This window comes from Struthio camelus, chromosome 19, assembly GCF_040807025.1.
Source record: "Struthio camelus isolate bStrCam1 chromosome 19, bStrCam1.hap1, whole genome shotgun sequence".
Lineage (NCBI taxonomy): Eukaryota > Metazoa > Chordata > Aves > Struthioniformes > Struthionidae > Struthio > Struthio camelus.
In genome coordinates this window covers 3,833,543-3,855,251 of record NC_090960.1, presented here as the reverse complement: position 1 = coordinate 3,855,251, position 21,709 = coordinate 3,833,543, and the positions used below count along the sequence as shown (strand labels likewise).

The 21,709-nt window shown below is 38.4% G+C and overlaps 1 protein-coding gene across 7 annotated transcripts in view; it reads left to right on the top strand.

Annotated features, from left to right (window-relative positions):
- The window catches only part of CEP112 (centrosomal protein 112), a 183,242-nt gene that overhangs the window by 73,240 nt on the left and 88,293 nt on the right, over nt 1–21,709 (top strand). For 6 of the 7 annotated variants that reach the window (XM_068914100.1, XM_068914096.1, XM_068914097.1 and 3 more), the window contains 2 exons: nt 4,586–4,693; nt 16,182–16,364. In XM_068914100.1, the coding sequence (XP_068770201.1) occupies nt 4,586–4,693; nt 16,182–16,364 (291 nt within the window). The remainder of the gene's footprint in view (nt 1–4,585; nt 4,694–16,181; nt 16,365–21,709) is intronic. The other variant, XM_068914098.1, reaches the window with a different exon arrangement.

Genomic DNA, 21,709 nt, shown 5'->3' with positions numbered 1-21,709 from the left:
CCAGCCTTTCTCCAACTCTGTCGCAGTAGGATAGCATATTCTGATCTTATAATGCCAGAAACATGCTTCACTTGACAGTGCTACATCAAAATCTTTCACAATGTAGTGTCTTTTGCTCACAAGTCAAAAAGGGATGTTAGCAGTTGTTTCATCTTTCTAACAAAGGCAGGATTGTCATTGTTATAGAGAGATCTGCAGTTATGTTCCTGATTAGGGATTTTTGGGGAGTGAGAGTATAAAGTGTTAGTTTATACACCGCAATGGAACAATGTTGATAATTTTCCACTTCAACGTGTGTGTCTCCCCCTACTCTTTTTGGAACAACTCTGCCTTCCATTAATGAGGTCAGTAGTCAGGGTGCGCATAAGCAGAGGCAGACTCGTTGTGGCTGCTGTCATTCATGATCCAGTCACAGTAAAATCCATTTTTCTTCCCCTGAAAATTAGTAGCAATAATTATGTACAAAGATTTTAGTGTGTTAAACTCCTTATGGAAGAAACAATAGTTAAACCATTGTCCAAAGGTTTTTACAAATACGGCACAAGAACTGAAATGAGGAGCAAGAGGCAGACAAGCGATTGAAAAGAAGGAAAAAGAAGGGAATGTTTTAACTTGTTCACAAGGTCAAAATATCTATATGCATCTCAAACTAGTAATTCTCCTTGACCATTTACTCGATTTTACACTCGCCTGTCATAACCAAAGCTAGCTGTTGCCAGTAAGACGCTGTAATCTGATATTGTAATGACTATCTAGGGATACTGATACTGTAGTACTATTTAAAAGAAAAAAAGAAAAACTTCAGTCACAAAGCTTCTCTCTACCCCTTACTGAAGAGTTGGGAATGGAAACAACAGCAGATGTGATGTTGTCCCATTTCCTACTACTGAACATCAATAGAGCACTCTGCAATAGTGTTTGTGTTTTTGATATCCTTTGGAATGAAAAGGTTGTCTCATATGGAGGATATATTTTATGGGCAAAATAATGGAAAATGGGTTTAATAATTTAAAATAATGACAGATAATTGAAAGGCAAGCATGAGATGATTAAGACAGAGTTTTTCCTGGAAATTAGTAACTTTAAGTTCATATTAATGACAAAACACAAACCAGAAATTGGTGGGGGACAAAGCTACTGTACTTGAAATTTTTTTAGAAGAATAAAATATTTTGTCATATGTTTATAGTTTAACAAATTCTCTTTTTGTCATTCTTGGAAGTTTTGCTTTTTTCTAGAATCTTCAGCAAAAGTGAGAAATGTAGGGCATTGCTGATATTTTTAAGGCCTTTGCATACAGCAAATAACAGAATTTGGAAATAACAAAGCAAGAACAAGCTCGCAAAGCAACTTTTGTTTTACAGACTGTACCCATGAGGGCAATAGAACAAATCCTGTTTTAAAGTCGGTTTTCTACATCCTATAGTATGAGACTCTTCTCCAGCTTCCTCAAGATGACTTAAAATAATATTTTATTTCTGCTCCAAAAGGGATATAGTCTCATTCTTGAAAGACTGATAATGGTTTCATTCACTTAAAAAAAAAAAAAAAATTACAAACTCAATTGTCATTTAAAAATTACTGTAAACTTCCTTTGAGAATATTGCTCTCTTCTGGGAAATTCTGAGGATAAATTTTGCTGTGCTCCAAGAATCAGCCATGGAGTTGTTTTGTATGGGCTTGTATGCTGAGAAATAGAAATTGTAAATAATATATATATATGACTAAGCAGATTGTTCATTCTTCATACTTTATTGATCCCTCAAGCCAGATTAATGTTACTTCCATTCAGTATTAAACACTGAGAAAAGAGATTGCTTTGTGACCGTTTAAAAAAAATACGCATCTCATGGTACAAGATTTTGTTAGGAAATATCTGGTCTAACAGAATTTCTGTTAATGTATAACTTAACCCTGATTTTCCTGATAATACTTTGGAAATACACCTCTGTGGTCATCCTTTATTGACAGTTGATCCCTCTCACCTTGCTGTTTTCCTTTGGACTTTCGAAATTAGCAGCTTTGATGCTAAGAGAAGCCTGGAGCTGCTGAGGACCTCAGCAGGGAGAAAGGTCGAAAACAAAGTATCGACTCCCCTTATGCATGAGATCTGGCACATGGACCTCTGTGGTCCCTTGATGGGAACGATACCTCCTCACAAAGGACTCTGACAAATAATTCCCCTCTCCTGGCACTTTGTGTGTAGTAGTACTTCTTAATCTATGAGGCATGCAAAAGCAATCTACTTGTGAAAATCTACCAGAACTTTATCTGTGACTGGTTGTATCAAACCTCCTTATAATCATATAACCTTTACTATGATGAGTAGTTTTCAATACAGTTACTCTGAGTATAGTACTATCCAATATAGGTCTAAAAACCAGATCTCTCCAAAATCTAAAAGACTGAGTGAAATCAAATTGTGTCAAACTAGCTCACACCTTTGCTAATATTAAGAATATTTTAGTATCAAAATTATTTCATGTTTATAGTTTACCAGCTAAGGTGCTCTGAGCCCATGGAAAATGTTTAGCCTGTGGTTTTTAATGTATGATTTCCATGTGCTATTATGGAGAAATTCAGAATGGAAGTCTTAGTATTGCCATATCTGATACTCTCTGACTTCTGGCAGTCTCAATATTGTTTCTAAAAAAGGTGTTTAAAAAAAAAAAAAAGAGAGTTGTAGGACATGACAAACTACTGTTCTACGGTGAACAAGGCTGAAGGAAATGCATCAAAGGAACAGTACTGAGGCTGTCTTCATTGCTTTGTCCTTTCTCATTCTTCTTTATATACATACTCTTTTTAGATAAGTTGTCTATTATGTGAGTTAAATATTGGAAAATTCTGTTTTTTGCAGTTAGAGGGAATATTCTACTTATAACACTAAAAACTGTAGTAGCTTTAGCAACACTGTATTCTGAACTGTGCTAAAAATATTAGGCTTCTGAAATCATCTCTTTGTGGTTGAGTTAATTATGGAGATAAGTAGAATGGAGTCTGGCATTTTCAGTTCTTGTAATCAATATTTGATTCATTAGTTGGCTCCGTGATATTTCGTGCCATCTGCTTCCCATTTGGTCAAACTTATTATTAAGAGTCACCTGATGCCCACTGATGGATGACCAGTACATTCTTAACTGTAAGATCGGCTTAATTTTCCAAGAGTAAGTAGCAAAAAAGAAAAGCAATACATAGACTATATTGTTGTACTTAGGCTGTAGTGTTTCTTGGTCTGGCAAATAACGATCAGGAACCTTCATTGCATTTATAGCAAATATATGAATTTGATCTATTGATTAAAGCACAAAACCTATAGAGTTAAAGCATCTTTGCGTGTTTTTATCTGTTTTACTTCTTAGAATGCTTTTATTGTCTTAAAAAGCATAACCCTTTGATAAAGTAATAAGATCTTTTATTGTGCTTTGAGCTGAGGAAAATATGGCTATGGAGCTGCAACTCAAGGAGGCTTGGACATGGGAGAAATTATTCCTAAAAATATTCATAGAATTCCCTTTTCTTAATAGCAGATAGACGTAAGGTTCATTATCTACTGCAAGGTCACTGATTTGTTGCCCTCTGTTCTGCACTCCCCCCTTCCCTCCTCTTTCTCCTTGGACAACAGCTCCTAGTCTTGCATCTTCCTCTCTTCCTGCAGCGTTTTCCAATAAAATGCTTTTCCCACAGCGAGTACTGCCTTTTCTCCTTGCTCTCTGACTTAGAAGTCATGTCCAGGCCGATTGGCAAAGACATCTATAGAAGACAGAGCACTCCCTTAGGCCAAATAGGATTTTGGCTTGTGGTTCAGGACTTTATTACGTTTCTTCTTTTCGTGCAGCAGATGGACTTGTGGCAACACTGATGTTCTTGACAGTTATGCTCCTCTTCCTTTCTGTCCTTTTCGGGTTGATAGTTTATTTGCTACTCGTGTTGGGACCTAGATCTAAAAGTTATTGATGAGTGTGCAGTGCAGCACAGTACTGCGTGTGTGTTCCCCTGGAAACATGCATGATGTGCAGCTAACAGTTGTGCTTTTGATACAAAAACCTTTGTTAATTGGGTTATGAAATTGCTTCCTTGATGCTGTATGCTGGAATCTGCGGGACTCATTATTCATAGGCGATGACTATCTTCAGAGAACTTTACTTGCAGCCAAATAATTTTCTTTAAGTTATTTTACTGATTTAATGTAAATTTATTTTAAACGTGTAGTTTGTGCACTGACTCACACATTACTTTATTCAAATTTCCACAGGCAATGTGTTTTTAAAAGAAAATAGACTTGACTCTTAAGTATGTCTAGAAAAAAATACTCGGTTAATTTTGATATTCACCACTGTCAGGTGAAAATCTAAGCCAATGTTTTGTAATGAGTGACATGATATAGGTTATAAGTATATCTGTAAGTAACTAATGATCTTATTTACTGAATATTCATTTTCGTGCCATATAATATTTAACTATTGTTATTCTCATTGAGTTATGTTCAGGTCTTTGATGGTAGCAAACAGCTGTAAAAATGTCAGAATGTTTGAAACTATGCATTTTTAAAAAAATTAAGTATTCCCTTTCTTTTACCATGTAGATGGAAAAGGTAGAAGCAGATCTAAGCAGATCAAAATCTCTCCGGGAAAAGCAATCTAAAGAATTCTCATGGCAATTGGAAGAGCTCAAGCAAAGATACGAGCAACAGGTCAGTTTGCTGCTTTGGGTGGAGGGAAGGAGTGACGTTTTTTTCATGCAGATGTAGGTCAGTTCTTATGGCACTCTTAATCCTGTCGTCTCTCTCTGTTCGGCTGCTCTTTCCTTTCTGTAAAGACAGAGCTTATAGGTGTGCAGAGTTGGGAGGGGGTGGGGAGTCTGAATAGGAAATATTTTTGTTTCCTCTCTGCAAGCCATCGTACCTCTGACTGTTTCAAATTGTTTCCTAGGCTTACAGGTGACAAAAACTATTTTTATGATGACCAGATAAAATCTTTTAGTGACATTATCCGTGTTTCTTCTTGTCAAGAAACGATGTGTTATTCTTTTTATCACTTTAAACATAAGGAGTGTTTGTACGTATGCTTGTTTGGCCCCTCTCCCTCTTTTTTTTTAATTGCAATTTCAGAGCTGGGAAATATTCAGGAAACATTTGAGTGGCAACAAGAGACTTCAGCTCGGAAGTGTTGCTAAGTGTATAGGGGAAAAAATATAAATAGAAGCAGGCAAATTATTGCATGATACAGGCAAGAGAGCTGCGCAGCTGCAACAGCCTCTCAAACCCTCGCTGTAAGGCACTGCTTTCTCGTGGAAACCAAAGCAATGTCTCTTTGGTAACAGCTGTTAAAGGGTGGAAAATTTTTTTCTTGATCACTTTCTGAAGGACAGCAATGATGTAGTTAGTTTGTAAACGTCACGTTCTCTCTCATCGGTGTTTCTGAGCTGGTATGAGTTTACATTCCCATGAGGGAAATGTATTTTCATTTCCTGTCCAAGTTTATCTTCCATGCTGGTAAGAGGATGAAATACTGGAGACAGCTTATGATACGAGACGTGCTTTGCTCCTTCTAGAAGGGTCTTTTCCAAGTAATTAAGGAACAGGATCTCAAGATGGTGAGAGAGAGCGTATCCCACGCGTGGGAGGACCAACAGTGTGCTTTGTGCATGGCGCTCAAGTGAAATTGGGATTGAAGCGAGTGTGATGATTCAGATCAGAGTATCTTCCTTATCCTCGCTCAGAATCGTCAACATGACTAATTGGGATGTCGTCTGACAACTTGGCTGTCCTGTGTAATAGCGCGGTACACCTACACAGGCACTGGAGGATGTTAGTTATGGTTCTTGTGTGTAATGGTTTGGGAATGGTCTCAGTTGCAGAGCTGTGAGGGGTTTTGTTTTGTGGGTTTTTGTGGTGCACGTGAACTAATTTCTCAAAAGAACAGGACAAATTCTGCTTCTCTCCTGTAATTTAGTGGAATCTCTGGAATAAAGGGTAGAAATCACAAATACATTTACTGCTATAGAATCATGGGAATGAGTTTTTCTCAAATTATTTATTCATGTAAAAGGCATTGCAATAATTTGTGGCATTAAAGGCCAGGAAGCTGAATGTGTCAGCTGAAGGACATACTAGAGGAAGGAAAGAAGATGAGAAGTGTCAGGATTAGTTGGGCGTCTACCTTAAGGTGGAATTTTGTAAATGTGAATCTTATGTTCGCATCGTTTTAGTGTTATGGTTAGTTCACTTTTCTTTACCATTTTCATGATTTGTGATGTATCTTTAAAGCCCCAAGCAAGCAAGCAAGCATTTATTCAAAGAATTTGTTCTTAGTTTTAGGGACATGATCTATAGCGATAAAAACTAATTTGCAGTTTGTCAGAAATTAAATGGATGTTACGATGTTTCTTTCTCTAATAACAAATGGTAATTTTTTTCAGTGTAACCCCCTCTACCTTTGTCTCTTGAACAGAAGTATCCTGTTTATGTCCTATTATCATATTGTTATTTCTATTTGTATTTCATTTAGACTATTCTTTAAAAGCTTGCAAACAAAAAATCTGTGACCCCTACTACAGATTGTGATGGATTATCATTGAAAACTATGACGTTTGCGTTGTCCTTCCTACAATGTAAGGCTACTTCAGGACACCTGCGTAGTGGTTTGAACTCTGTTCTTCCGCTCTTAAAATTTCCCTTTAATTGGACTAGAAGTTTCAACTTCTGTTTCTCCGTTACTCTCTTCTTACTTGAGAAATTCTGTACTATTTTTAAAGTAGACTTTTCCTTGCCTTGTTTTACTGTTTAGTCTCCAAGTAGCAACCTAAGAAATAATAGATTGATTTAAACAAACTCTTTAATTAAGCAATAATTTAGAAGAGGTATTGCGTTTCGGCATGGCCCTAGCAGACTTCCAGTCAGGAAAGAGACACCCAACTAAAAACTGGATACTTCAATTATCTTAGGAATGTAATAATCACTTTGTGATGTTCTGCCTCAAGTGTCTGAATGTTATTATGAAATGGAATTCATATATGAAGAGAAGGAAAATTGATCTTCGAATATATTTGCATGGATGGGAATGGCAGGTGGCTGAAGTATCACTGACAGCCTGCTAGAGACTTGAATTAAATTTAATCCAGTTGATAATGAAGAGGCAAACGAAGTGGTGTGTTATCCAATCTGAACTCGAGGAGCATTTTGAAGGTGTAGGAACTCGAGGGCTGTGGATTTATGCATGTGCTTTATGTGAATGGTTGTCTGGGCTTCACACTACTCTCGTTGAATACTGATTTTGGCGATGACTAAAGTGAATGTTGGTTATAGGTCTGGAAGACTGATGTGCCTGTAGATGAGATATAGTGATACAACCTAACATCGTCGTGTTTTGATTTTGATTTTCTTTTTAAGAATTAGTGCCCCCCACCCCTGAAAAAAACCCATGGCAGTTCCTATTATGTTAACTTTTCAAATTCATTTGAATTTTTTAATAAAGTGAAGAAGAAATTGGGGATCTTGCAGTATTTGGTTTCAGCTGTCATGTGTCACTCTGGGTTTCAGCTTCATCTGATTCAGTGTCACTTTCTTTTGAAGTATCCACTGAGAACACTCTTAGAAATTGACGTATTTTTTTTTCTTTAAATGTACTTTAACTCAACTTTGTTCTACTTGCAGCTGTTAGATTTGAAAGTGTATTTTGAAGAAAAAAATAACTCCAACAGCCCCACGGTCCCTATCTGCTGGCAGCAGCTGTTTTCGGCACTTCAAAGCCAGTGGACACCACAGCGAAGGCCTCAGCCTTTCCTGCCTTTGAAATGGTCGCAGGATCTATAGGCAGGCTTTATGGCACCATCAGCACAGGAAAAAGGGTTATTTGGTTTTGTGTTCCCCTCTTCCTGCCCCCTCTTTTTTTTTTTTTTTTAAACTTTCCAATGACATTCTCAGTTTAGTTCAAAATACATGGGAGGTGTTCCTGCTGAAATCATTTTCCAATATTTGAAAGGATGCACACCCAAACTTTACAGTAACAGATTTCAGGCAGGCAAATTAACAGCAGAGTTGATGAATTTTCTTTTTCCCCATATCCAAATTGGCTAGGTGCTTTCTGAGAAGATGCCACTACTGGAAAACGTGCTGCAGTGTTGGAAGTCTGCAAACTGGCTGTGGCCCAGGAGCAGAGGCTTTGTGACGACAGCACAGGGCTTCAGACAAGGGGGCTTCACAGCGAGGGGCAGAGAAGGCCCTTCAGAGCCTGGGCAAGTAATCTCAGCCTCCTGTTATTTAGCGAGTCTTCAGAGTTTTGCGTAGAAACCTATTTCAGGCCATTTTATGTTGAGACAGACAGACAAACACACACGCACTGATGGGCATATTTAGAGATGCAAGACTAGTAAGAGTCAAGGTCTATGAAACTTCTTTCGCAGAAGGGAGAAGGTGCTGTGAAAATGTTGATGCAGGATGGAGTTGTTTGCCGAGTTTTGGACACGCTTTTTAATTTATAAATAAATCTTTCTTTTTGTTTTCTCTTTCACTGTGTTTATTCTATTCTAAAACAATAATCATTCATGCTTACCTAGCAAAGTGGAAAGCTAGGAAAAGTATTACCTGAGAGCTGAGGAATCTCCCCGTATCTGAGGAAGTCCGTTCATGCGACAGCTATTGTTAGGTCCCGACTTCTGCAGAACTTGTGAAGGAATAATTAGAGTTGTCATCTTGTTGTGTTTAGTCAAACAGGAAAGAAACAGCATACCTTCAGCAATGTTTTACTGGAGATTTAACAAGAAAATCACTTTGAAATCATGTTGAAGATGATAGAAAATGGTCCAGACTTTCAAGTCTGGAACTCCACAGAGGTGTGGCTGAGCTGGTGTGTGTCTTTTATATAAACAAAAGGGAGGTAGATAAGTGCAGGATCAGCTAGGTAAAAGTGAAAAAAGCGTGGCTATAATCTTACCTGCCAGTAGCAAGGGCACTTATTTAAGGTAGCATAGGGAAATTGTTCTTATTTCAGTAGTATGCTGGAGCAGAGGAATATATTGTTAGGGGAGGGAAAAGGATAATCTTTTATATCTTTCTGTATCCCTTTTCTTTTATAACTTACTAATGAGGTTGATTAAAGAAGAACATACTTATTGCAAAGGTAAAATATGACTTCTGTAATCACAACCATTGTTTTTATACATAAATGCATATATTTAGAAATAAAACCTATACACAGTGCTGGGTTTGTTATTAAGGTTTCAAATACTTAAAATATCTTCTGTGGTGTCTTAAAAATAGCCTAAGAAAAGAAAATCCTGCTAATTTTTAGTTATTTAACCTTGTGCCAAAAGATTTCGGCAGTGTTTAGGTGATTAAGGCTGAGATGATGTTGTTTTGCTTTTGCTTAGAACTGTAGCGATGCTTTCTTGAAATGCAGGGAGTAGGGTATTTTTGACCTGGGTGTGTTTTTTATTTCTTCCCTCGAAGATCAGCTCAAATGTAATTTAGGTAATCAACGAATTTAGTTGAGATTACTCAAGTATATTTAGGTAATCAACATTTTTAGCTCAGGTATACTGGAGTTCAGCAGCTAAATGTTCTGAAGGTTGTGTCCTCGCTGATAATTTTTCTATCTTCTCTAGGAAACGGGGCCAGAAAAGATTATATATGAAAGGGTGGAGTAAAGGCTGTGACCTAGTGAGAGAGAGGGAAAATACAGCTTAGCTGAGCAACAGTGAGTAGGGCTGAAGCATGGGGGAACTGAGAAGCTGCTGTGGTTGGGTCTGGGCAGGATGGATGGAGCAGGGCAGAGGAGCACTGGCTGTGGAAGGAACTTGCGAGCAGCTGGCAAAAGCCAGTGCAACGTGCTGAGCTTTGGGATTCAGAGCAGTGGGTCAGAAACGCTGGAGAGGCGAGTTCTGCAGCACAGGCCACGTGGAAGGGGTCAGCTGGAGGGATGGAGAGGGCAGGAGGGTCTGTGGCTCCTCAAGAGAGATTCCATGCGACATGTTAATAGAGATAAGAGTAGCATTTAAATTGCTTTGTCCCTGTAAGTTCTCACTGCTGGGAGTTCCTGCCACCACACTTATGTCCTAGCATTTCCTCTCGTCTCATTCTTTTTCTATTTCTTCTAGCTTCTTTTTGACTGATCTGTTACCCATTCATGAGTGAAGAAAGCATTTGCAAAGACTTACTTCAAATCTGTTATTCCTCAAATAGGCTAGTGTTGCAGTCATGTCTTAGTTGCACTTTAAACACTTCAGGTATATTCAGAGATTAGTAATCCATTTTTTAATGCTGGTTTAGTCATAAGTATACTGTCTTTGTAGAAAGCTTTGTTCCTCTCCTCTTTGTCTTTAGTCTAAGATAATTGAAATACAGTCTGTTCTTGTATGGAGGCCAAATGAGCACATTAGCAGAGGCTCTAAATTTTTCATGTCATCAGCAACAAGCTGCATACATTTCATTTAATAAATTAATCCAGGATGCATAAATGTTTCCTTTGAACCATCCTAACACACAGATGAATTCCATTTGCTCTGAATATCTAAGGAATAGTTTCTTCAATCATCAGCGTTGACTTTTCGCTTCGTTATGTAGTTAAAACTCACAAACAAGAAGAGGGTATGAATTTAACCTTCTAGTAAAGAATAGGTGAAAATCTTCTGGCTGTGCCATGCCTATTTACAGAATCGTTAACCAGACAGATGGGTATTCTCACTGTTTCCTTCAGGCATTGAACTTAGACTGTTAACTCTGAATCACGTATGAGCTCCCTGTATAGTCAACAGAATCAGCTTTAGGGGAGGAGAGAGAAGAGATGTGATTGAAGGAACGTGAATTGATGCCTGAAGTAAATAGCAAGTCAGCCTGCAAATTTCTATGAAGTCAGTTCTCGGTGTTCAAAGAAAGTCCTTGGATAAACTCTACATCCCTAAACAAAGCATATGTACAGTAAATTCTGTACCCTAGCCTGCCACAAACAGGCATTTGCAAATATTTTGAAAGAACTATTTCTGTTTGCAGACTGCATTGGCTTTCTTGGGGCAGGCAGGCTGGGGAGGGGGCGTATGTCAACTCTTGACTTTCATTGCAGAAGTGTAATTTAATCAAGGGGGGTTGCAGCTTCAATTTCAATATGTTGGGGATTTAAAAACGGCTTTAGCAGGTTTACTCGTGCCAGAATGACTGGGAAGATAGAGGGGACTGTTGTGATGTTTGCACTGTCCATACTTTATAACTATCAAAATTCTGGAAGCTCTTTGTAAATCACAATTTATAGATCATGTATATGCTTTTGGAAGACCACTCAGGTATATTGTTGTAGAGAGGAAGATAAATCAAATTACAGTTTGGCCAAAGAACAACTTGTGTCTTTCATAGAATTTCTTGGAGTTCTTGGTTTGCAGTTAAGTAGTTATTGTGAGTTGATTAGGAGGTAAAGTAGGACCAGAAGACAGTCATGCCAATTAAAGTAGTGCAGCCTGCAATGAAACATAAAATAAAATGCATTCACCATGCATGTACATTACTGCTGAGGCGACAAATACATGTGGGGGGGTAGCATGTGGTTCTGCTGTGATGTTTCGGTCACTGTCCCATTTGCCCTCAGCTTATTGGGAGGGAGTACTTTGTGTTCCAAATGATAGAGAAATCTCAAAAAAGCGTGTTTAAAAAAGAACGTTTATCTGCTGCAAAACAGTTTGGGTATGCTGCATTGCCCAACACTGAAGATTCCTCTTTTCGGCCTAAAGTTATGCTGAGCCAGAGATGAGCATGATTAAGACTCAATCTCAAGTGGTTATATCAGATTATTTTTAGAAGCAGTGTATTTGCAGAGATGCATCCCTCTATCCTCATGAAATGTGCACATAGATTTATATAGTTAGAAGACAGAAAATACTAGATTTTACCAGGGTTACCATTTGGGGATAGTGCAAGTCAGAAGGTAGAGTTGTTTTTGAGTGGCGTAATGATAATGAAGACACCTGACTTACAAACTGAGGAATGGAAAATAAAATCTCTAACATGTCTGAAAGCACACCTAAAAGTTTACAAGACAGAACTCCAGCAAAAGAGGTGTGCTGTAGGCATGCTGTATGAGTGAGCTTTAGTTCAGTTCTTTGGCATGAACTTACTGGTGGCTTCTCCAGCTGTAAGAAATTCAGTCATGCCAAGAGTGTCAATAAAGTCATCCTACCATACAAGACCGTATTTTACATAGGTGTTACTTAATGATATTTCTGGAATTGTGGACATAAATTTACATGAATTTTCATACTGTGGTGTCAAATATTTATTGTAGCAGCTACATTTTTCAAAGAGGTAGTGAGCTAACTAATTTCCTTTCCCTCCTTTAGGGACTATAAAAAGATTTTTTCAAAGGCATACTTGTTCTTGAGAACAAGTCTAAATTGTTCTAAAATTGAAAAGCCTAAACTTAGTATGTGATGTAAAAGCAAAAAGGTATAGCAGTCTATATTAGGGACTTTGCAAAGGTATTTGCTAATGTTGATTATATCACAAGTATTCAGTTTTTGAAAATATCTTCTGCAATTAACAAATTATTTACGGTAGATCTTCATTTTTCAGACATACAAACTGAACGAGTGCTAACAACAGGAGGACTTTGGTTTAAGTCCTGGTTATAGTAACTCTCATTTTGACAGATTGTTCTAAAGTACCTCTGAATTTAGGGTAATTAAGGCTGCCTGTATTAGAAGGCTACCTTTTGATAAGTAGCTGTTGTTGTCAGTGTCCTGTATTGATGTGCAAGATGGTCAAGAACTACATTGCATGGCAGCTTGCGGGTGGGGTGTGTGTGTAGGTGTGTATTTATGCTAGTGAATAGCACAAGACTGTCGCATGTCCTGGATTAATCTTTTCGAACATTTTCTCAAGATTTTTTTCTTCTTTTTCCCTCCCCTTCTCCATAAAAATAAGGAAAGGTTATTAAATTTCAGTTTAAAGCAGAGATTTAGAAATAAAGGGTAAAATTCTGGTGAGACTGTAGTGAGGCAGCTGTTGGCCATTGCCTTGAACATGGTTCTGTCGTACTGGGGCAGGAGAATTAAAAATTGAAGAATTCAAGTCAGTGGCGATCATACGTTTAGAATGTTTATGTTACATGGTAGTAACAATGGGTGACAAGAATAGCTGTATGGGATCACTGACTGTCCTTCTTGGCTAGTATCCTGTCTCTAGGTATGGCCTGGAACGGGTGACCGGAGAAGAGATTGAGAGAATTCCATCTTTGGGTGGAAAAATGAGGAAACATCTAAGCCACAGTGAATACAATCTGGTTGTGGTAATGGAGCACACATTTATTTAATGAATTTATCTTTTCAGTGTTGTCCCTAGTTCCCTTTGTGAAGGTCTTGTTACTTGTCTGTTTGAAATGTATAGCACCTAAAACTGTTTTGTAGAGGCGTATATGTGGGATTTGAGTGGACATTTAAATGTAATCTTATGAAGTGCTAGGTATACTGTGTTAGATGTAGAAAGATCTCAGCACAGATATAATTTTTAAAGGAGGCGGCTGTGTTACATCATTCGTAGCGGCATGCTCTGCCTCAAAGAAGAGAGACAAAAACATACTGGTTCATGAAGAATATAATTTTCATGCGGCTTAATGATGAAGTCAGATTGCTGAAAAACAGCACGGTGTTTCTCCATTGTATTGGCATAGATTAAAATTTATTCCTTAAAAAAAAAAAGGGGGGGGGGGGAGAACCCAAGGCTGGGAGAGGGAGGAGCGGCAGCGAGTGCAGTGGCCCTTGGCAGCAGTTCGTAGGAGAGCAGCAGGTTCAATGAGTGTTCACCAATGTACTCAAATAGCTACTCAGTCTCTTCACGTTATACTGAAGTGTACAAGAAAGTACATATTGTTGCTTACAAATACGTAGAGATTGTTAGTATTCATTAGGGAGGATGGGTTTTCTAGGTGTTTGAGCTTTAGGGAGGAAAACGCCCTTTCTAGTGTCTGCTGTCTCTCCACCTCTGTTCCTGCCAGAAATCTCTTTAAAAAAAAAAAAAAAAAAGGTGGTGGGGGGGAGTAGTTTGCTTTAAGTGATGTTTTTTTTTCCCCTCAGTGAATTTGCCTTTTATAAAATATCTCATTTCACGTTTCCATCGTTTCGTTAGCACATGACACGACGTGAGATGGCCCTAGCGTGCCAACTGGGAACACTCCCTTTTAGCTCTTTCCCCCTTTTAAATTCAAAGACTTTGTTTATAATATAAATGCTGTAAATGAAAAGCTTACTGAATAAAATTTTAATTACTTTGCATAAATTGGTGAGATACGCATGTATCCTGTAATAGGTGGAAGAAGCAGGGTCTGTCCCTCTTCCAGCACACATCCTCTGCCTCCTACCATTTCTCCTCTTCAATTAAAAGAAGGCAAAAGCCCAAGTAGTTGAATTTTCCCACAGCGAACACTCTTACCCCAGACTTTGTGGTGCATGCAGCCGAAAATCCAGTAGTAGTTAAGGGGGGGGGGGGAGAGACTAAAGAGGCCTCTCTTGCTGGCTTGATTTCTTTTTAATCCAGTGCAATCTGTGTAAAATTGCAACATATTTTTCTGTAATTCGAGCAAGGCTCTTATAATTGTTTTAGGGAGCAAGAATACTTTCATTTAGACACACTAAGGACGCTGATAGCATTTGAGAAGAAACCAGTTATGTACACAAACCCTGGAGAACTTGGTGCGATGGCACCAGGCCCAGCGTAGGTACAGTAGGCATACTGGGGGGGTTCACGTCTTCGGGGATTTCAGCCCCTGTGTTAATGAGCTCTTTAGTTTTATTAAATTATGTAGATATGTTAAAGAGGAGAGCATTTGTTCCTGTTTGACTTGTTTCATTTTTGGAAATGTGCTCTGGGACCTATCACAGAACTGGAGAGCAGGAGACGTATTTTAATTTTAAATTCAGAGCAATTGGTAGTTGAAGAGAATGTGGGTTTTTTAAAAATTTTTATTTTGTCTCGATTTTTAAACGAAAAAAATCTCGAAACAGCTAATGTAAATGCAGAGGGCATGTTTTCAGAATCGACCGCTACAGCTTTAAGATAAGGTGCCCGGGCGCCCTCCTCGCGCGCACCCGATCGATGTGGAGCAGGCTCCTACCGTGAGCTTCGCTTTTTTTTTTCTTTTTTTTTTTTTTTTTTGAAGACTGATTCTCACGCTGAAAATACCCCACCATATTCTCGATAACGGCGTGGTTTGTGTGTTGTGTTTTTTTTGTTTTTTTTTTTTCCCCTCCTTCCTCCCCTCCCCGAAATCCACCAAAACTGAAGAAAAATCCAAGTGACTGTTGCTAGCAGCTGTGTGGCCTGGCGTTCAGTGGGGAAGCTGGCTTCCTGCAGTCCCTATTCATCACCTGCTTCAAAGGCAGCCGGGCCGCCTATAGAGCGCGGGCCAGGTAGGGTGCCATTGTGCGCAGCCTGGGAGGATTAGTATCAAAGCTGCGGCGCCCAGGCCCTTGGTCTCGGGCTGCCATTCAGGCTGGCGGGGAGAGGCTCAGGCTGGCCAAGGTCACAGCGTCCAGTGTGGCGCGCACTGGGAAAGGACCCTGAGAATAGAGCGCTTTTTATGAAATCGTGGCGCAAGCTTGCGGCACAGCAGGTGCCCTTCTGGAGCACATACATCTGTTTGTGTTGGGATACCGTAGCTGACAACGGGATAATGCAGCTTTGGTTTTTTATAATTTTGGTGTTTTTTTTTTTTTTTTTTAAAAAAAAAGCAACTGTATATGCGATAACGTTGATGAATATTGAAGTAAGAGCTTTTATTTGGGAAATCGTAAAGAAATCGTTGAACGGTTTGATTGCTGGTGGGGGGGTTGTGCGTGTATACTTAAGCGAAGAGGAGAGCAGACTGACTATTAACCATTTAGAAACCTTAGCTGGGCTGATTAGCAACAGCAGGATACGTGGGGGACGTACACAGAATGCGACAATGCAATTTTTTTTAACGCGCCGACATTTGTACCCACAATTTGGTTAAGGATGCGCTGGATTTGCTTAAGTTGCCTTCGCCATTGAAATTGTCCGAAGGAATTGTGTCATGCCAAAGGTAGCTTTTAAAAGGTGAGGTAAGAGTGACGTAAAAATAAAATTGCCAACTTGATGAAATTAAAGGGAAAATTAAGCTGTAGACGAGTTGTCATGACGACAAGGATGTTCTATTGATGAACTGTACTCCTCGCTGCCCAATCAGATGGTGGAGCTGAAGCTGGAGCATGAACAGGAGAAGACGCACCTATTCCAGCAGCACAACACAGAGAAGGATTGCCTGGTCCGAGATCACGAACGGGAAATTGAAAAACTGGAAAAGCAGCTCCGTGCTGCCATGACAGAGCACGAGAATAAAACTCAAGAATGCCGGAAACGCGATGCACAGGTAATAAGCAATGATGTTGGGAAAGCGTATGCTTATTAAAAAACGGGGACTATTAGTGTTTCCTGTTTTCCAGCCTGGTTGATAATGCACGCTGTTTGATCATTTGCGAAAGTGACACACAAACGTGATTTTGTTTTTTCTTTTTTTCCTTCTTTTTTCTTCTTTTCCGCTTTCCCCCTCCTTCTCCACTGCTGAATAGGGCTTTAACTGCAAAAACCACAGGTAGCCAGATTAAAAATCCCATGGTGCGCTATAACTCGGCCTATTTATAATCTTGTCTCATTTTCTTTCATGATGGATTTGTTTAAGAAAAAAGGTATCTGTTCTCTCTTCCCCCCCCCAGCCCTCACACTCGCCCCCTCCTTTTCTCCTTCCTGGGCAAATCCATATGAATTATATCTGCTTCGCTCGTATGCTTTTTTTTTGTTTTAAAGCTCTGCAGGTAACTCGCAAATGGCTTCATTTCATTTTTTCCATGTCTTTCTGTTTCAGCTTTATATTCGAGATTTGTATTGTGTGTTTGACTCACGTATGTCAGATAGATGATAAGATGATTTGGATTTGGGGTTGCTTACCATCAGGTTTATTTTCCTGCACACACGCACCCCTCCCATCCTCCATCTCTGTGGTCACTGTTGGAAGCCATTTGGCAGAATAACCCCCAGCTGGGGTAGCATTTGACTCTTCAAACTTCTGGATAAAATGTGCACTGTCAGCATGGAAAATGATCTTTATTAGTTTTCAGCTGAAAAAAAAAAAATCTTACTGCATTTTTTCCAATATATTTTGTAAGGAAGGCATGGTGTATTTTCCTAAGAGCCTATATTAAAAAGGCCTGCAATAGCAACACTTAAAAATTTTAGGTGATTTCATAGCTTAAAGAGTATTCAGCAAATCTTTACTAATCAACATTAGAATTACTAATCGTGCATGGATTATTTTATACCACAACAGGACATTTTGGTAAGGCATCTTTAACTACATATGTTTTCCGCGCGCCGCCACCTTCCCTACGTGAGGCAAGACTCTGGCATTTAGGCGTTTTCACTTTACTTCCCTGTAGACTAGGTAGCCTGCATCTTTTACTGAGAGCTGTAATGTAGCTAAGTGGAACTGAAGATTTAATTTTTAAATTTTTTTGTTTCCTTTCGGAGGACTCGAACTGTATCAAAATTTGCCTTAAGAAAATCTGCTGGAAAACAAAGCGCTTGTTGGGGGAGAATGGGGGATATAGTGCAGAACGAGGACATATTTCTCCATTTCCACCATTATGGTTTTCCAAGGAAAAGGAGAGACTTTTGTGAGAACGCTTGGGAAGAGGATATTCAGGTGGCTTCTGAAGAATTAAACCTTAATTTTATTGTAAGAATGAGCAATGACTTAATTAAAGGGTTTATTTTTTATCTTTAGATTTTTTTCCTTTGGCCTAAGGTAGATGTACCTTAACTATATAGCTATTTGCAAGCATCTTTTCAAAGTTGTATCTTCTCACCTACGTGCCAGATGTGTTTGTCTGCACACAAAGGCAGATAAGTATTTGTAGTATTTGGGATAAAAAACAATTATGCAGAGTTATTCTGTGTGCACACTATCATTCCTTACAGTTATTGAATTATTTTGTGTAACAGTGAATGTAGACATAATAGGAATAGCTCAAGGAAATTCGGAGGGTTTGAGAGATGTCCTGTAAGTTTATCTATCTATTTCTGTTGTGTCTCATTTCTGGCACTGATTGGAGCACAAAGTTTGGGAGTGCTTTCTATTTACAATGATGGGATATGTAGTGCTACTACAGCTGTTATGTAAAGGCACTGGAAATTATCATAGCTATTATGGAATCCGAATAGCAAAAATGTTGGCCTTTTACATGGCTTTTCTTCCTACTTTGAATATCCCTGTACAGTCATTTAAGCGTTGCTGCCATGAGAGCGACATGTAAATCAGGGAAGAAAGTGCATTTGCCGCTGACTAGAAGAGCTCTTGTTAATTTAACTTTTAATAATAATCTGTCTACTTTCAAGATGACTTATTTTCCAAAGCGCCCCCCCCCCCCAAAAAAAAATCATTCTTAGTTCCTGTATCTGCACTAGAATTCCTTTTTGTCTTTGCAGTGAGCTTAGTAGGCAATACCACTGTCTCCTACGGAATTATGGCACATTTTTAGTAACACATTTAAGCTTTGCGTATGTTTTCCAAAATGCATATTTTGGAAATCTAATAGGACTAACGGCCAGTGTCTTTTAGGAACTATTCAGTGCATCTCTACTTATGTGGGCATAGCTTTTTTTAAAAAATGTTAACAGTGAAACCCCTTTGACAATAGTAATTTTTAGGACTTCTTTATATTACAGTGAAAATGCTTTGAGAACATAGAAGAGGCCATTTCGCTTTGCTAAATGGAAAGTAGAATTGCTAGGTATTTCATAGAATTTAAATAATAGTCGGCATTAATCACATACAAGTAGTTCGTTCTAGTGTGAAGGACGTATCTGTTCAATGTTTGGGTAATGTGAAAGCACTGGTATCAGAGGTGTTTACTGTTATTCTTTCTTAAATTGTTTTCCGTGTGAAAAGAGTAGCGAACGTTTAAAATACATATTTTTGCTATACCACCAAAGATGGTTGTGGCCAAGTACTACAGAACAATTCATTATGTTGTTAATGAAGAGGGTTATGTGTGGGGTTGTATTTTTTGGTTTTTTGTTTGTTTGTTTTTTTAATTGCATAGCCAAGGTCTCTACATGCATGTAGGTCTTCAGCTATTGTAAAAGATGGTATACAAAACCATTACCTGCTTTTCAAATATGAATATATATACTAATGCTTTACTCAGCTGAAGCATAAAATTTTAGATGTCAGTACTTCACTAGATTTTAAATAAGGATAAAATAATGTTACTATTTCTTTGCAACATAAGTTGAATATATTTTTAGCGAAAGGGACTTGATTTAAGTGGATCACCTTTTGTATTGCTGATCAATTTGGGGATAACAGTTGTATTCCACTTTAGCTCTTGGATTTATCTATTTCTAGGAGACTTTGATTTTTTTTTTTCCCCCCCTTCCCCCTCCACCTAAGGTTGTAATGCTTGAGGAGGAGTAAATTGACATGTAGGTCAATAAAAGTCAAAGCAGTACAAAGGCTTTTATACCATGCTGTGTTCTTGCAGTCTTTTAAATGCTATACGTTTTCAGTGAACTACTATAATATTGCTATTGTTTAAATAGTAAATAATACAAGATTTGTTTTAAATCACTACTTCTATTTTAATTTAGATTTTGAATATTATCTGAATGTTCTTTAAGAACACTGTAAGCTATCGTTTGGTCTTTCCTTCCCCATCTCCCTAAACAACTTCAGCGCTTATGTTATTTCACCAAACAGTGAATTCATTGTGTGATAGAGAAATTCCTCGTTTTAATGAAAACAGGCTTGGTACTGAATTTCAGATTTTTCTAAAGCAAGACTGCTGATTACAGAAAATAATATTTCTGACTTGTTTCTGTGAAATAAGATAGCAAGGTGAGGAAATGCGAACGTCCGACGCCAGCCAGGCTGTAGTAGGTGTGCCAGCTGCGCCCTTGTGCTTTATCCTGGGAACGTCACTCCTTCCCCAGCAGCTGACGTGTGCCCTGAACCAGCTCAAGGATTGTGGTGCTCCAGCTGCTCTATACAGTTAGCTCGTTTTTACGCTTGTTCTTTGACCATTGACCTTTGGAGAAGAGAAGGAGAAATGTACCCCTCTGATATCAAACATAGTGCTTTCCACTAAAGCAGGAGGAAAGAAGTTTCTATGAGGAAACTGAATTCTTTTTCCAGGTTGTGTTACAAGGTAATTGGCAAATCCACTATTTTCATCCATTCAGAACTGGGTCAGGAATAACTCAAACACTGAGGCGCAGTTTGTCAGTTTTTGTCACTGATGTCACAGTATTTAACGTTAACATATACTGTTTATGCTCTCAAATGCTAGGCTGCTTTTAGAAAAGGTCGTTGATGTTCAAGGATGTCTTAAAGCTCTAGATAATCCATTACCAGTTGGAAAAAGAAAACCTCAGTCAATTCTAAAGTTGTGCAGAGACACACTTTGAGAATGAAAGCTATTGTAAAAAAGGAATGGGCTGGAGTTGGTGAGAACAGTTAATAAGATATTTCCCTTGGCCTAAATATCTGTTTCCATTTTTCCCATCTTGCTTTTTGCACTTCCTATAATCTCTTATGCCCTTACCATCCCATTTTGTTGTACAAATTTGCAGCCCTTCCCTGGAGCCCGCTGTATGGAGCATCCTCTCACATTTTTTCTGGGACTCGCTCTCTTTAAAAATGTGCTGCTTTAGACTTGTATCCAGTGATCTTTCTGCAACTGTTGCTTTGTACTTTGTTTTGTCTGAATTAATTAGGAGCTGTTTGAGCTGATAAAAAGTTGATAAAAAGTAATGATTGTTATTTCCATTCCAGCAAATCTTTGGTACATTTATGGTTCTGTATAGGTAATGATCATATCAACCGAGTGGGGGGAACGGAAGAGATGTATCTTGCCTCCACATATATAGTCGGTCTGAAATGGTTCCACACTGATGTGTTTCTCTGGAGATCTTGTAGCAACTATCAACAAGAGAAAATACAGAAAATGTCTTAATTAGAAATATTTTATGCTTGTTTAATAATAATTAAAATACTCCACATGTACAATTTCTATATTATAAACAAATAATGCTCTTAACACTAACTCTTCAGTATGGTACTAATACAGGAGCCATGTAAGAGCATTTGTTTTATAACAGAAACTTTCTCAAACTTTGACCTGTGAAGCACCTATTGTTAACGTCCACATAAATCACTGGTGTCATCTCTTTTACTTCATGTAATTCTTCTCATACGCCCCAGTACCAGCTTCCACAGAGATGCTCTTCCAGGGTCAGGGGAACCAGTTTGCATGATTGTGTCTGGAGGCTGCAGGCACATGTAGCCTGTGAAACATTCAAATGTTGATCATGCTACTGAAAAGACTGTACTATTTTGAGTGAATAAGTTCTGTGATTCATTTTTCCTCTGACTTCTCTTTCTTCTCTCAAGAGAAGATGTCTTTGAAATGAAACGAAAATGTATTGTTTGCTATGCAGGCTTTCTCTGCAGACAGTCTAAATCATGGATTTGCAATTGAAATGTTTGTTATATTTCCCTTGGAGAGTAGCTTTTGGGCTGACAGTCAGATTTCTGTAAACAGACAGCAGTTCCCTTTTAGTCTTTCCTAAACAAAAGCTTTTGGTTATACTACAGTGTGTTTGTTTACCACCAATTAATCCAGAATAATGAACATGACTGTTAATGTAAAAATATTTAAA